General features: G+C 42.2%; 2 protein-coding genes across 7 annotated transcripts in view; one reads left to right on the top strand and one right to left on the bottom strand.

Moving 5' to 3' along the window:
• Nucleotides 1–17,765, bottom strand: part of LIMS1 (LIM zinc finger domain containing 1) — a 1,169,472-nt gene that overhangs the window by 672,234 nt on the left and 479,473 nt on the right. The gene's annotated exons all lie outside the window — the stretch shown is intronic.
• Nucleotides 1–17,765, top strand: part of EDAR (ectodysplasin A receptor) — a 203,266-nt gene that overhangs the window by 181,367 nt on the left and 4,134 nt on the right. For 4 of the 5 annotated variants that reach the window (XM_077296576.1, XM_077296577.1, XM_077296574.1 and 1 more), the window contains exon 11: nt 9,899–9,979. The exons of the other annotated variant lie outside the window; for it this stretch is intronic. In XM_077296576.1, coding sequence (XP_077152691.1) covers nt 9,899–9,979 — 81 coding nt within the window. The remainder of the gene's footprint in view (nt 1–9,898; nt 9,980–17,765) is intronic. 5 annotated transcript variants of the gene reach the window in all.

A 17,765-nucleotide genomic window follows, 5' to 3' on the forward strand; every position in this document is an offset into this window, starting at 1 on the left:
TTTTTACACATTGCAGAAGATTGCAACAGCCACATAAAGCTAACATGATCACAACTGCACAGACATCCCCCTAATGACTGGTAGCTATCACATTACATAGTATAGCACAGCCAAACAGGAGGTTCTATCAAAGCCTGTATAAAATTCTAAGCAGGGAATGCAGCAGACATTTTAGGGAGATTTTAGAATAGTGAGAGAACATCAGTGCTCACAGCTCAGAGAAAGAGGTAGAAAGAGAAAGCCATAAAACACTGTCCAAATACTACATTCAGTGTCTGTTGTACAACTGCAGCAGTGAGAATAGTAGTCTGCAACAAATATAAAGATTCAATTGGTAGGGAGACAGAGAAATAGTAGATGTGCTAGCAGCAGTGCCAGATTCAATGTGATTGATCAGTGATATCTGGCTCGGACTGGCCCATAGGGTAACAGGGGAATCCCCGGTGGGCCCCTGTGTAGGTCTGGGCCCCCAACCACACTGTATGAGCATTACTTGGCATAATTTAATTGCTTCTGTACAGAAAAGCAACATCTCATCATTCATTAATCAAACTACCCAGTTTGCTATTATATAGAGATATACCGTATTTTTCGGACTATAAGACGCACCGGACCATAAGGCGCACCCCAAATTTGGGGTGAAAATTGCAGAAAAAAAGATTTTTTATAAGATGGGGGTCCGTCTTATTGTCCGAATTTACAGTATCTTACCTGAGGGCTGGCGGTGGCAAAGCAGGGTCACAGGAGGCATGGTGTCGGCAGAGGTGGGGTGATGCGGTATGGTGTGCACCTGAGCAGGGTCCCTTCCTGCTTAGGTGGGCGACGCCACGGCCTGGTGTCCATAGGAGGGTTGCAGCAGTGGTTACCGGCAGAGGTGAAGGGATGAGGAGGTGCTGGGATGAGGAGGTGCTGGGATGAGGAGGCGCAGTGAGAGGTATGGTGTCAGAGGGGTCCCTTTCCCCGGTGAGGTGATGCAGCAGCCCGGTAAGCAGCAGAGCCGGGTGAATCCTGTTGTTAGCGGTGGTGGCGGCCATCTTCCCGAGGCCGCGCGTGCGCAGATGAAGCGCTCTGCTTCCCGGGGCTTCAGGAAAATGGCCGCGGGAGGCCGCGCATGCGCAGATGGAGATCGCAGCGGCCATTTTCCTGAAGCCAAGAACTTCAGGATAATGGCCGCCGCGATCCCCATCTGCGCACGCGCGGCATCCCACGGCCATTTTCCTGAAGCCCCGGGAAGCAGAGCGCTCCATCTGCGCACGCGCGGCCTCCAGAAGATGGCCGCCACCACCGCTAACAACAGGATTCACCCGGCTCTGCTGCTTACCGGGCTGCTGCATCACCTCACCGGGGAAAGGGACCCCGCTCACTGCGCCTCCTCATCCCCGCACGTCTGCCGCCACACCTCTGCCGCCACACCTCTGCCACTGCACCTCTGCCACCGCACCTCTGCCGCCACGGTAAGCCTGCATTGCGACTATTAGACGCACCCCCCATTTTCCCCCCTTTTTTGGGGGGGGGGAAGTGCGTCTTGTAGTCCGAAAAATACGGTAGGTAAATTTGTGAATGAGTGTAGTGTAATATTTGTATGCAGGTGGGCCTCCAAAGTCAGTGTTACAGGTGGGCCCTTGGCATCCCAGTCCGACACTGAGTGATATGGTGTATATGGCATTTGTGTTACCACATTTGATTTGCAATTACACATTTTTTTCTTCATTCACAATGCACTAGAAAGCAGAAGTAAGGCAGCACATTATTTTTTTGCAGGAAAAAAATTGAAATCTGTGTCAGTCGGAGAGCTTGTTGGTCACAAGTGACTGTACCGAAATTTTGCACTTCTTGTGCAATCTTTTTTGTGAAGGGAGAGAAATAAAAGAGAATTCCCCAAAATTCAATTATTTAACTACTGCAACTGTCTAACTCAGAAAGTGTGGTTGAGTTAGATGAGTGTTTCCCAAACTCTAATCCTTACGACCCCACACAAGTTAGTTTTTCAGCATTCCTTAGTATTTCACAGGTGGTGTAAGCAGCGTCGGACTGGTGCACCTTGGGCCCGCCAGAGAAAATCATTCTTGGGACCCACTATGTAACTACATAGAAATAAATACAAGATCGCCAATTGTGTGGTAAAACACGCTAATATCAGTGTATAATATAAGGTAGTACACATCTTAATTATGTAGTAGGGGTTGGGGTAGCCCCCTCATGGAATATAATGTAGCTCCCTCAAATGTAACCTCCCTCATGGAATATGATGCAGCCCCCTCATGGAATATAATGTAGCCCCCTCACAGAATATAATGTAGCCCCTCTCAAAGAATATAATGCAGCCCCTCATAGAATATAGTGCAGCCCCCTCATAGGTTATAATGCAGCACCGCACAAAATATAATGCAACCCCCTCATAAGGTATAATGCAGGCCCCCATAGAATATAATGTAGCACCCTCATAGGGTATAATGCAGCCCCCTCTCATACAGTATCTCATAGGGTATAATGAAGCCCCCCTCGTACAGCATAATGCAGCCCCTCCACACAGAATATAATGTAGCCCCCTCAGAGTATAATGCAACCCCCTCATAAGGTGTAATGCAGACCCCCATAGAATATACTGTAGCAACTTCATAGGGCATAATGCAGCCCCCTCATATAGTATGATGTAGCCCCCAGAATATAATGTAGCCCCCAAGAGAATAATGCAGCCCCCACACAGAATATATGGCAGCTCCCCCACAGAATATAATGTAGTCCCCTCAAAGTATAATGCATCCCCCCTCAACCTCCATCATTGTCCTCCCCCACCCCCATCATTGCCTTCTCACCCACCACCCCTATCATTGCCTCCTCCCTTACCACCATTGTTCTTTCCACCACTACCATCATTTTCCTTTCTACCACCTCCATCATTGCTTTCTTTCCCACCACCCCATCATTGCCCATTCCACCACCTCCATCATTGCCTCATCCCTCACAACCACTATTGTCCTTTCCACCACTACCATCATTGTCCTTTCCACCACAACCATCATTACTTTCTCTCCCACCACCCCCATCATTGCCCATTCCAACACCTACAAAACCAAAAAGAACCAAGGATCCCTAAAATTTAAGCTTTATTAAGACAATTAAAAAAGACTCTATTGCTCATAAAAGGGGAAAAAAGGCATACAATGTACCTACACCACCCTATATAATACTCTAAATAAATACTGCCTAGCAGTGGAGGTAGGCACCCTACTTTACTGCGGTCAGCGCCCCCACTCCTCGGCGGCTCACCCTATTGATACCCTAATAAATGCCTATAATAATAGAAACCTGGTGAGCCCTAGGTGCAATCCCTGAAAGACCAACTGCCTAACAGTGGAGGTAGACACCCTAATTTGCTGCGGTAGGTGCCCCCACTCAACGGTGGCTGACCCTAGTGTCTCTCATAAACCCTAAAAATAGGATAGACAAAAGATGATGTCCCCAATACACCATTGGTGCCCGTAGAAATAAGAAAAAAAGAAAAAAATGAAAAAATAACCAGAAAAAATTAGTAAAACAAAAACAAATAGTGTGAATTGTATTTATAATACTAGCACCCAGAGGGAATATTGTAAGGCACAATGTCTATACGTACAGTGAGCTGAATTGGCCCACAAAACATTAGTACGGGTAACCAGAGTGTAACAATACACATTAGTCCAAATGAATGTTTATAAATGTATATCAAGCACCAGAGTGCCCTCAAGAATATAGATATAGAGTATGTTATTTATATTCCTCTATCAACTATAGCAATCTCATCTCATTTAGCCGTATCATATTCGATATAAAGAAGATGAATATTCAAACGAATATGTTTATACATATGCATTCCTATGACTCAATAGTCAAAAGGCTAGTGACCGGCATCCTATAATCTACAACGAGATGCATATACTCCGGGTAGTGAGAACATAACAACAGTCACTAGTAGATGACACTTGGAGGAAAGCCCACCAGTCTATAAACACCAATGGGTTAAAGGACTCAATCGTCCTGCTCACACAGATAGAAAAAATCTATTAGATGTTTGGGGACCATCTAATAGATGTTGATCATGTTCATCTGGATTTAACTACTTTTTACTCCGGATAATCGCAGGACTAACACGATGGGAGCTCTCAGCAAGCAGATGAGTAGATTCTTTGATTTTTTCTATCTGTGTGAGCAGGACGATTGAGTCCTTTAACCCACTGGTGTTTATAGACTGGTGGGCTTTCCTCCAAGTGTCATCTACTAGTGACTGTTGTTATGTTCTCACTACCCGGAGTATATGCATCTCGTTGTAGATTATAGGATGCCGGTCACTAGCCTTTTGACTATTGAGTCATAGGAATGCATATGTATAAACATATTCATTTGAATATTCATCTTCTTTATGTCGAATATGATACGGCTAAATGAGATGAGATTGCTATAGTTGATAGAGGAATATAAATAACATACTCTATATCTATATTCTTGAGGGCACTCTGGTGCTTGATATACATTTATAAACATTCATTTGGACTAATGTGTATTGTTACACTCTGGTTACCCGTACTTATGTTTTGTGGGCCAATTCAGCTCACTGTACGTATAGACATTGTGCCTTACAATATTCCCTCCCCTCTGGGTGCTAGTATTATAAATACAATTCACACTATTTGTTTTTGTTTTACTAATTTTTTCTGGTTATTTTTTCATTTTTTTCTTTTTTTCTTATTTCTACGGGCACCAATGGTGTATTGGGGACATCATCTTTTGTCTATCCTATTTTTAGGGTTTATGAGAGACACTAGGGTCAGCCACCGTTGAGTGGGGGCACCTACCGCAGCAAATTAGGGTGTCTACCTCCACTGTTAGGCAGTTGGTCTTCCAGGGATTGCACCTAGGGCTCACCAGGTTTCTATTATTATAGGCATTTATTAGGGTATCAATAGGGTGAGCCGCCGAGGAGTGGGGGCGCCGACCGCAGTAAAGTAGGGTGCCTACCTCCACTGCTAGGCAGTATTTATTTAGAGTATTATATAGGGTGGTGTAGGTACATTGTATGCCTTTTTACCCCTTTTATGAGCAATAGAGTCTTTTTTAATTGTCTTAATAAAGGTTAAATTTTAGGGATCCTTGGTTCTTTTTGGTTTTGTATTTCTCTAGGATTCCGAGTTATCTGAGTTTGGTTTTTTGCCATTCCAACACCTCCATCATTGCCTCCTCCTCCACCACCCCCATCATCCTTTCCACCACCACCAACATTGCCTTCTCCCCCACCATTCCCATCACTGCTCTCTCCATCACCCACATCTCCAATACACACACAGCACCTCACACACCCGCACACACACACACACACAGCACCGCACCACATAAACTCACGCAGGCAAACGGAGACACAGCAAACCTCACCTACCCGCACGCTCCCCGCAGCTGCAGCACGTCCTGGCAGCATCTTCATCGCTAGCAGCTTTCTCTCTGAAACAGCCGCGCTGAATGATAACATCATCAAGTCATGCTGTGTCAGACAGGAAGCGCAGGGCAGCGGGCAGGAAGCAGGATGACATCGGATCCCTACAGCTCCGCTTCGCTGCCAAGCTGCAGGGATCGCTCCCTGCCTGCCAATTTTCCTCAGGGTTAGCCGCCTGCACCTCCGGGACCCCAATGCAGTTTTACATGCGGGCAGTGTTAGCCTCAGCCTGCGGCTAACACTGCCAGCTATTAAAGTGAAATGAATACTCACTCCTCTCCACACCCATGAGGAAGCATGAATATTCATTTCTCTTTAGCAGCGGTGACAGGCTTCTATCTCCAGCTGCTGCTCAGCTGCCCCGGGCGGGCCCCTCTGACTCAGGGCCCCAGAGCTTCTGGGTGTGCCGCTATTAGCGACACACCACTGGCTGGGGGCCCGTGAAGCAGTGGGGGACCTAGGCAGCCGCTGGACAGTATTCCAGCATGTGTCAGTGCCTGGGCCAGCCGGAAAATCCTTCGGTTCTCCAGTGGGCCAGTCCGACCCTGGGTGTAAGTATCATCAAGGCATCAGGAATTCATACATCTGAGCAACACTATGGAAATCCTGCACACATGATCTGGGGGGATCTTTGAGGAATGGAGTTTAGAAAACATTGATATAGACAGTTGTGGTTAAATAATTGGATTGTGGGTAATTTTCTGTGTTGGTGGATTGTGCATAAGTGAAATGTAACTAGTAAAATAGATGTGTAATTTATTTTGTTTTACTAGATAAATTTCACATCTGTACAATCTACCAGTCTACAATCTACCTACAGTACCTAACATTTGTAATCACATCATATTTGGGAAGTGGGTTTAATTTTGGTAAAGATGTAAAAATACAAAATGTGATAAAGTGCAGACATTTAACTCTGCATGTCAATTTTTTGCACAACTGTTTTACTGTAACAATTTGACAGTACACCTATACTGTGGCTTACTGCTGTATTTTATTTTCTATACATTCCGTATTACATCACCTTTGAACAAGGGTTAAAATTGGCATTGAAAAGATTGTCAAAAGTTAAAGGGAATCTATCATCAGGTTTCTGCTATGTCATCTTAGGCTACTTTCACACATCAGTTTTTTGCCGTCAGGCAGAATACGGCGAATTAAAAAAAAACGGATCCAATGTGATCCGATGTGAAAAACTGATACGATGGATCCGTTTTTTTGCTGGATCCGTTTTTGTGGGTTTTTTTTAAACTGGGAATAGAGTTTGGATTTCCTGTTCCGGGGAGGAGAGAGAGAGAGTCGGAATCGGTAGACGGATTCATAATTTCACCTCATGTTTTGTCCGTTTATCGCCAGAACGGTCGCTGTGCGTTTTTTCACGGGACAAAAAAACGTTCGTCTGTACGTTTTCTCCTACTGTACTAATTTTCGAAGGATCAGGCAAAAAACGGATGAAACGTTAGGTCATCCAGCGCTAATACAAGTCTATGAGAAAAAAACGGATCTGGCGGATAAAAAAACGGATCCTTTTTTTCAAAATATGCTGGATTGTGCCTGACGGCAAAAACCTGATGTGTGAAAGTAGCCTTAGAGCAGTATGATGTAGGGAAAAAGACCCTGAATCCAACAATGTATCATTTCGTTTACTGGGTGTTAGATTTAGAATGAAGTAGAGTTGAGAAAGTTAGCCATTCCAGGCTTTTTATGCACATAGATATAGAGAGCAAGCTTCTTATCACAGAAGGGGGAAGAGTCTGCTGCATTGTTGTGTCCAAGCAATGATAAGCTCCTGATGCTAAAACAATAATTGCTAAACCATGGAAACATATAAGAAAGGCCTTCTGAAATCTGTGTTTTAACCCCTAAAGCATGCCGTCTTCAGATTACATAGCAAAAAAACTTTCTGATAGATTCCTTTTAATTATAATATCCTACAAAATGAATGGTAAGAGAAAGTGGCAGTGGTATTGGATGGGGTGATGTAAGCCTCCCCCCCCCAAAAAAAAAAAGAAAACATGCCACAGCTAAGAATGTGGGACCAGAAGAAGCAGCACCAGACATCTCAGCAATAGTAGTAGTACCAAACGTAGGCCACAATTGGTCTTTTGTGGCTCTGGCAGGCGGGTTTAACCTTTGCTGGTTTGAATTTATAGGTGTACCTAAGTCATTTTTTGGGAGGTGACCCTGTTAAATAACCAGTAAAGGTTAAGCAAACAGTTATGAGCTCTAGTTAATAGCCTTCGAACCTTTTGGGAGATTTTTCCCTTTCCCAGATTAGTAACATCAGCCCCCAGCTATCCGCTTTCCCTCTGTTGGTTATCAAAATTATGGTAGAGCCCATGCCATTTTTTTAAATGAATTCTTCATTTTACCCACGATGTAAATAGCGAGTGCTGAATACAGCTCCCATCATTGTCGCCTGGTTGTGCAGATCAGAAGAAGACCAGGCAACAATGATCAGAACTGTCTTCAGCAGCCGGCACCTGGGAACAGCATGACTGTACTACTTTTTCCCAGGCGCTGATGTGTGTCACACTGATGACACACAAATGCCATTCATGTGTCATCAGTGTGCACGTGTGCGGAATGCATTTTGCCTGTAGTCCATGTGAAAATCTGACATGTGTGCACCACCATTGAATACGATAAGTGTATTTGCAGTCCTTAAAAAATGGACTTCATATGCATAAAAAAAAGTGTGAAGGGGCCCTTATTAATTGAGATATTGGTTACTACAGGTTATCATCTGTTTCTGTCATGATGTGACTTTGACATTACTTAGGCTGTACTTGTGTTAAAGAGCTTAAAAGGGGTTGGATACAGTCCGAGGAACCTTAGAGTGCTACACACGTCTTGTTAAGGCAACCGGAGGCTTTGTATTATTGCGGTTCATAGCAAATCAATTCGCTACGAATTCAATGAACCTGGCGAATGAGAATTTCAAAACATTCAATCATCTCTTGTACCATGTGCATATGCTGTCAAGTTTTCTAATATGTCATCGCTGGACCCTCGAGCACCACAGCTCCTTATAGTTAGTTATGCAATGCAAATCTGACACAAAGAAAAGTTATATCCCCTTATAATGAGTTAGAAAGACCACCTGCTGCTTTTGTGCATGCCAAAATGATGGTTTGCTTCAGACTTGAGGGCGTTTTCAATATAGGAAGTGTCCTATTTTTGCAAACTTTATGTTTTTTGTAAGATTTGGAAACACTGTATGGATGAAAACTAGTGAAATAACCGTTTTGAGTGTTGGTAAATGTTAATTAGTAATATATGTCTTCGAGTTTTATGCTTTTTAGTTAAAAATCGAATACATGCTATAATACATATACAAACAATGGGATCATCCCATCTTGTAGATTTATGTAATATCTACAATATATGTCATAAATGTATGATAGATATGGATTGCACTACTAGAACCGGCACCTAAAATGAGCCTCATAGTGTGCCACAGAATATGTGGTTGCACTTGCATGGCTTTCCACTCATTCTGTCTCCAGCTCTTGAGCTAAAGAAGACCTGTTACTCAAAAATTAGGGAAATATTTTGTCAAATTCCCCTGATTCTGCTGATCTTTTCTGCCTTGCTCTGTGTCACTCCATTGCAGAGATATTCACATTTATTTCTTCTGTCGGCACTATGTGAAATCTCTGCTTGCAGTCCAACTAGTTATTTTTTCAGAGTTTTCTCTGGGGGTATGAACTTTCACATCTCCCTCCCAGACGCTACTAATCACATCTCAGCAGCTGATCTAGCAGTCTCTAGCAGACACACTCCCTGCATTTTGGAGGGTGGGGCGTAAAACCCATGCCCCCAGAGAAGACTGTGCAGAAACGTATTGTTGGTTAGAAAGCAGAGATTTCTAATAGCGTGCTCCAAAAAAAATGTCAATTTCTGTGCACTGAAATGATGCAGTGCAAAATAGAAAAGAGAAGAACAAGTGGATCTTAACATTTTTTATAAGGTATTTATCTATTTTTTTAGCCAGTATCAGGTCCTTTTTAAGAGATGTCAGAGGTGTGATTAGTTTAAAGTAGAACCATGTTCCTGCAATCCAGTTGGTAGATAAAAGAGACATATGTCAATCTGCGCCAGGAGAATCGTAGAGTGTATTTTTGAAGTTTTTTAATTGCGTATAATGTTATTAACCTAGAATCTCATTGCCTGCCAATAGTTTATGTCACATTTCTGCCTGGTAATCCAGACTCTAGAAATAAAAGAATGTATAGTACTATAGACAAATTCGAAAAAACATGAGGAGACCATTATTCTTTAAATTAAAAAAAAACAAGGAATTCTGAAATTGCGTGACTATTCTAATAATATACTGATATTAAAATTTATACATGAGTTCTAAAACATCTGAATACATTAGAAACAATTGAATGCCTAAACCTAAATGCTTTTATATGTCCTTTCTAAAAGTCGGTGACCAGAATTGCACCATGTATTCCTGAGGATGTCTTACCATGGACTTATATAGAGGCAAGACTGTACTTTACTCACGTGAGTCTTACCCTCTGTTTAGTTTGTTAACTTTGGCTGCCACTGACTGATGTCGCTTGCTTCTGGGCACTTTGTAAACCATAGCTACACTTTGCCGCCTGTACAGATATAGTACCAAAATAGAAAATGTAGCTTTCATCACCCTAACTAACAATCTGATTACTCACTATAGATCCTGCTGAAGACATATATATATATATATATATATATATATATATATATATATATATATATATATACTGTATAATTAGCTGTTTATCACTTCAAAACATTTATGGGATTATGCCAGCAGAAATTTACCTATTTTTAAGTGAGGTTTTTGTGTTATATACTGTTTTCAACATTTTGGCTTTTTTTTCATATCAAGATCTATAGGAAGAAACTATTTTAGCAGTCTTGCAATCTTCACACTGGACACCAGGGGATGTTTTAGTCTCATACCTACTGTCCTTTTGGGAACAGTTGTCAGAGGGCTTCATATTATCAGGGGCAGGATTTTAATGACAGGTAACACCTACGGTATATACAGTGCCTACAAGTAGTATTCAACCCCCTGCAGATTTAGCAGGTTTACACATTTGGAATTAACTTGGCATTGTGACATTTGGACTGTAGATCAGCCTGGAAGTGTGAAATGCACTGCAGCAAAAAAGAATGTTATTTCTTTGTTTATTTATTTTTTTTTAAATTGTGAAAAGTCTTTTCAGAGGGTCATTTATTATTCAACCCCTCAACCCACCAGAATTCTGTTTGGTTCCCCTAAAGTATTAAGAAGTAGTTCAGGCACAAAGAACAATGAGCTTCACATGTTTGGATTAATTATCTCTTTTTCCAGCCTTTTCTGACTATTTAAGACCCTCCCCAAACTTGTGAACAGCACTCATACATGGTCAACATGGGAAAGACAAAGGAGCATTCCAAGGCCATCAGAGACAAGATCGTGGAGGGTCACAAGGCTGGCAAGGGGTACAAAACCCTTTCCAAGGAGTTGGGCCTACCTGTCTCCACTGTTGGGAGCATCATCCGGAAGTGGAAGGCTTATGGAACTACTGTTAGCCTTCCACGGCCTGGACAGCCTTTGAAAGTTTCCTCCCGTGCCAAGGCCAGGCTTGTCCGGAGTCAAGGCTAACCCAAGGACAACAAGGAAGGAGCTCCGGGAAGATCTCATGGCAGTGGGGACATTGGTTTCAGTCAATACCATAAGTAACGTACTCCACCGCAATGGTCTCCGTTCCAGACGAGCCCGTAAGGTACCTTTACTTTCAAAGCGTCATGTCAAGGCTTGTCTACAGTTTGCTCATGATCACTTGGAGGACTCTGAGACTGACTGGTTCAAAGTTCTCTGGTCTGATGAGACCAAGATCGAGATCTTTGGTGCCAACCACACACATGACGTTTGGAGACTGGATGGCACTGCATACGACCCCAAGAATACCATCCCTACAGTCAAGCATGGTGGTGGCAGCATCATGCTGTGGGGCTGTTTCTCAGCCAAGGGGCCTGGCCATCTGGTCCGCATCCATGGGAAGATGGATAGCACGGCCTACCTGGAGATTTTGGCCAAGAACCTCCGCTCCTCCATCAAGGATCTTAAGATGGGTCGTCATTTCATCTTCCAACAAGACAACGACCCAAAGCACACAGCCAAGAAAACCAAGGCCTGGTTCAAGAGGCAAAAAATCAAGGTGTTGCAGTGGCCTAGTCAGTCTCCTGACCTTAACCCAATTGAAAACTTGTGGAAGGAGCTCAAGATTAAAGTCCACATGAGACACCCAAAGAACCTAGATAACTTGGAGAAGATCTGCATGGAAGAGTGGGCCAAGATAACTCCAGAGACCTGTGCCGGCCTGATCAGGTCTTATAAAAGACGATTATTAGCTGTAATTGCAAACAAAGGTTATTCCACAAAATATTAAACCTAGGGGTTGAATAATAATTGACCCACACTTTTATGTTTAAAATTTATAAAAATTTAACTGAGCAACAAAACTTTTTGGTTTGTAAGATTTATGCATCTGTTAATAAATCCTGCTCTTGTTTGAAGTTTGAAGGCTCTAACTTATTTGCATCTTATTAAACCTGCTAAATCTGCAGGGGGTTGAATACTACTTGTAGGCATTGTACACAGCTGATAGCACAGGATCCACCAATCACAATAAGTAATATCACACCTGCTTCCCTTCGTAACGACAATGCTTCTATAGAAAGATAGGGTTAGGGTCTGTTTATTGCAACTAATGTACTTGCATTGTTTCCTGCCACCATAGAAAGTTATAGTCTAAAAAAGCCCTGGTGGCCAGTGTGAAAATTGCAAGATTTCTTATTCATATTTTAATAAAGACTGTAGTATGGTGGAAAAAAAACATTGTCCAAACTAAAAAAAGAAACTTAAAACTAAATTCTGATTTAAATTATAGGTAATTTTCTGATGACAAATTTCCTTTAAACAGCCTCAAAGAGCTTCTATCTTTGATTACTGAGTTTAGAAGTTATATCGACCTATAATAACATATGTCCTTGCCAATATTCAATATAAAGATATTTTCTGAGCAGCCAGGAATAAATGAGATGTCAACTTAAAGGCAACTTTAAAAAAAAGACGAGTTTAACTTTATTCCTTCAAGCATCCTCATGCTTTCAGTCATAGAGGCGTGGCCAGCATGTCTTCAGTCACTGCTCAGTACTCAGTGAGTGGTGGCTGTAACTACACTCCAGCACTGACTGACAGACTGTTCAGTATTGCATCAGTGTTGGGTAGTTGTTACAGCCGCTGCTCGCTATGTACCGAGCAGTGACTAAAGCCGAGCCGGCCGCGCCTCTATGACTGAAAGCTGGAGGCTACCGTGACAAATACAGTTCATTTCCTGAGTAACTGGGCTTTCAGTATAATGGCCGCACAAATTTAGAACACTATTAATCTGCAGATTAACGCCATATCTGCAGATACATAGCATTTTTTTACATGACAGGTTGTCCGGTACTAATATATTGATAACCTATCAGCAGTGGGAAACTGTTAAGAGGGGCAGGAAGATGGTAGATTTGTGTGGAAGTTGGATTTTTTTTTCGGAGTTGTGGCACCAATCTGTCTTTTCTATTTTTTTTTTCTCTTTATGGATGTTACTGTACAGGTCAGGCTGATCTTCACAGGACCATCCTCATGGCAAGCACAGGGGTTTGCCACAGTCTCCTGGCTGCCATGTCAACACACCGGCGTCCCGCAATTACATCGTGGTGGGGCAATGAGCACATGGGATGGTAAACACCCTCCGGGACTATGTGCTTTACTTACCTTTGTCAGAGATTGACTGTGCCATTTAAAGGGTTATCAACAGCGAGCGGAGCACAGCCTTCCTTTTAGGGGCTAATGCTATCTATGTAACACAGCCAGCATCTGCCTGAAATGGTACAGCATCTTCTCCTGTGCCTGCATCATACATAGCGATCTGGCATTGGAAGTACCAGTACATCATTCAATGTCAGGAAGTGATTAATGGAAAAGTCGGACTCATAAAAGGGATGACAATATTCTCTGAGCCTCACGGAATGAACAAAATGGATCCATTTTCAAAAAGGATGTGTGTACGGATCAATGAAACTCTATGGTTCTTTGTGCTGTCCATTTAAAAAATGGACAGCACACAGACACGTACATGGGATATGTGAATGTAGCCTTAGACACAGTATATAAGCAATTTTAATATTTAAGATTCCCAATACATATTCCATAATGTTCTCAAGAAATTCCTGTAATGATAATATATCAACACGGTAAATCTGATCTTCTTACTTCTCTTTAGTAAATCAATGGTAGTATTTGAGTAACCAGGGCAATCATTCAGTATTTGTACTTAGGGTCTACATACTGCCCTTATTAACATAACATATACAGTACAGACCAAAAGTTTGGACACACCTTCTCATTTAAAGATTTTTCTGTATTTTCATGACTATGAAAATTGTAAATTCACACTGAAGGCATCAAAACTATGAATTAACACATGTGGAATTATATACTTAATAAAAAAGTGTGAAACAGCTGAAAATATGTCTTATATTCTAGGTTCTTCAAAGTAGCCACCATTTTCTTTGATGACTGCTTTGCACACTCTTGGCATTCTCTTGATGAGCTTCAAGAGGTAGTCACCGGAAATGGTCTTCCAACAATCTTGAAGGAGTTCCCAGAGATGCTTAGCACTTGTTGGCCCTTTTGCCTTCACTCTGCGGTCCAGCTCACCCCAAACCATCTTGATTGGGTTCAAGTCTGGTGACTGTGGAGGCCATGTCATCTGGCGTAGCACCCCATCACTCTCCTTCTTGGTCAAATAGCCCTTACACAGCTTGGAGGTGTGTTTGGGGTCATTGTCCTGTTGAAAAATAAATGATGGTCCAACTAAATGCAAACCGGATGGAATAGCATGCCGCTGCAAGATGCTGTGGTAGCCATGCTGGTTCAGTATGCCTTCAATTTTAAATAAATCCCCAACAGTGTCACCAGCAAAGCACCCCACACCATCACACCTCCTCCTCCATGCTTCACAGTGGGAACCAGGCATGTAGAGTCCATCCGTTCACCTTTTCTGCATCGCACAAAGACGGTGGTTGGAACCAAAGATCTCAAATTTGGACTCATCAGACCAAAGTACAGATTTCCACTGGTCTAATGTCCATTCCTTGTGTTCTTTAGCCCAAACAAGTCTCTTCTGCTTGTTGCCTGTCCTTAGCAGTGGTTTACTGGCAACTATTTTACCATGAAGGCCTGCTGCACAAAGTCTCCTCTTAACAGTTGTTGTAGAGATGTGTCTGCTGCTAAAACTCTGTGTGGCATTGACCTGGTCTCTAATCTGAGCAGCTGTTAACCTGCGATTTCTGAGGCTGGTGACTTGGATAAACTTATCCTCAGAAGCAGAGGTGACTCTTGGTCTTCCTTTCCTGGGGAGGTCCTCATGTGAGGCAGTTTCTTTGTAGCGCTTGATGGTTTTTGCAACTGCACTTGGGGACACTTTCAAAGTGTTCCCAATTTTTCAGACTTACTGACCTTCATTTCTTAAAGTAATGATGGCCACTCGTTTTTCTTTACTTAACTGCTTTTTTCTTGCCATATTACAAATTCTAACAGTCTATTCAGTAGGACTATCAGCTGTGTATCCACCAGACTTCTGCTCAACACAACTGATGGTCCCAACCCCATTTATAAGGCAAGAAATCCCACTTATTAAACCTGAGAGGTCACACCTTTGAAGTGAAAACCATTCCCGGTGACTACCTCTTGAAGCTCATCAAGAGAATGCCAAGAGTGTGCAAAGCAGTCATCAAAGCAAAAGGTGGCGGCTTTGAACAACCTAGAATTTAAGACATATTTTCAGCTGTTTCACACTTTTTTGTTAAGTATATAATTCCACATGTGTTAATTCATAGTTTTGATGACTTCAGTGTGAATTTACAATTTTCATAGTCATGAAAATACAAAAAAATCTTTAAATGACAAGGTGTGTCCAACCTTTTGGTCTGTACTGTATAAAATCAACAGAATTCTTAGTTCTCAAAGTAAACATGATATTTTAATAGTTTATGACCCCGGTTCCCTGCACACAGTTCTTGTACTTACCAGGTGCCGCCTTCATCTTTTATCACCGCCACTCCAGATGGTCTTCTGTAAGTTGTAACCTGCTGGATAGTTCCAGTGTTTGTTGGGCAACCCGGAAGTCACAACTCAATGTAAGTCTATGAGAGCCAGAACAGGGCTCTCATAGGCATACATTGTGAGCTTGTGACCGTTACTTCTGACTTCCGGTCCTTAAGAAGTTGCGATCACAAGATAGCGGTGCGGGACCGATAGTGACACTGGGAAGAGCTGAAGATGGTGGCTGGTGAGTATAACAGTTACTAAGGTCAGGGAACTTAGATTAGTAGCACAACCCCAGCACTGAAATATAAAAAACACTTGATTTGTGCTTCAAGTCGACCTTGTGTTGAAACAGTAATGTATTGTTTAAGCTCAGGAGTCAAACACGTTGTTGATGAGAAAAACTAAGTGAACAAAGTAAACAAGCCTACAAATGTCGTATAGTGAATATCAAAAAGATTAGGAAGATAAGGATCAGAGACAGAGACGTAACTAGAAAAATTAGACCCCATAGCAAATTTTTTTGAATGCTCTCATCTACGAATGAACATTTACCAGTTCCATATGAAATTTAGGCAAGTACACACATTTTTGACAAGCCGTGTTAAAGAAAATAAAACACTGATAAACCAAGGGTGCCCTTGTCTTTACAGGCTTAGAAATGTAACAAAAGGTAACAAACAGCTACATACTGAGAGTTTATTTGCCATTTTTTACCTCTCTCCATCTTAGCCAGCTGCCATGATGACATTAGCTCTTTACTAACACCTTTCCTACTTTCTACACAAACCTTCCATCCTGCTGCCCCTTTCAGTAGTGTTCTATTGCTGTAACATTAGTGCCCCACAGATACTGCCTCGAAAAATGATACTGCCACACAGACTGTGCATCTAAAATTAATAGTGCCGCAGAGCTAGTATGCTTAAAAATAAAATTGGCGGATGGTGCCCCACGCTGTAATATAGTCCTCTCCTCACACTATAATAATGCACAATCTCCTCTGCCCCAAGCAGTGATAGTGCCCTTTATGCCCCACAAAGTACCTCTACAAAGTAGCAATGTTCCTTAGTGTCCCACTGCATAACCCTTCTACCTTCTACTGTTGTCCCAGACAAGATTGGTTCACCAACCCATTATGATTTCCAATTAGCGCCTGCCCACAAGGAAATAGGGCCTCTTAAGATAATTAAACTAATGATTCCCGAAACCCATTCCTGCAACAAGTGAAGCAAGTCTCTACTGGCCTAAGCAGATGGCAACTTGGTGCATGCAGGCACGATGTAGTCATTGCATCAAAGTGGCTTGGTCTAGCGGAGGTCTTAGAGTGAACGATGGAGCACAGAGCTTTAGACTCCCTGTACCCCTATTGTATTTAGTTGTATCCATGTCTTGAGCATACTGTTAAAATGGTGTTAAGTGGACTTGGCTTCATGAGACCATGCACCCTGTAACAGTCTCTATGGCTACTATGGTTGTAGCTTTACCACTGATCAGATATATATTTCTAATTCCTAATGACCTTGATAATTCTACTGCCAATTTTTCCCTTGGATTCATAAATTACCCATCTTAATATATAGCCCAATGCATTTGAAAATTCTAAACTGTGAGAAGGCCCCCTAAAAAGTATTCTTAGACCTCAACCCTATCCTACCGCTAGTAGCCACATATTTGAGAGCTGGTCAGTGGTCACACATTCCTATGGCATTTTCCATTTTACTGTAAGATACATCAGCTTCCTTTAAACTTCAAAATTGCCTTACGTGTGCTTGGACAGGATTAGTAAATGGCCGTCAGGAACAGTGTGGGGTGGAGACAGGTCGCCGATGTGTTGGAAGCCCAAGGATATGAACTCTATGAGCCCTCTCTGTTATCAAACCCTCCTAATGTATATAGATTCTTACAGGAATTCTCCTTGTATAATAATATAAAACGGTGGTATACAACAACATTTTTACAGCTTTTTCACACCGTGGCTGGAAATGCTTTGATCAGATACCTTTTACATATACACGCATTACTTTGCTATTTTGCATGAACCACTTTGCTGCAACTTTTCAACTACGGTCTAGAATGGGGTTTTTAACTAGATTTATTTATTGGGAAAATGCATCCAGATGGTTAAAATAAATCTTATGGTGCTGATGAATTTTTTTGTAC

The sequence above is a fragment of the Ranitomeya variabilis genome, chromosome 3, assembly GCF_051348905.1.
Source record: "Ranitomeya variabilis isolate aRanVar5 chromosome 3, aRanVar5.hap1, whole genome shotgun sequence".
NCBI classification, from domain to species: domain Eukaryota; kingdom Metazoa; phylum Chordata; class Amphibia; order Anura; family Dendrobatidae; genus Ranitomeya; species Ranitomeya variabilis.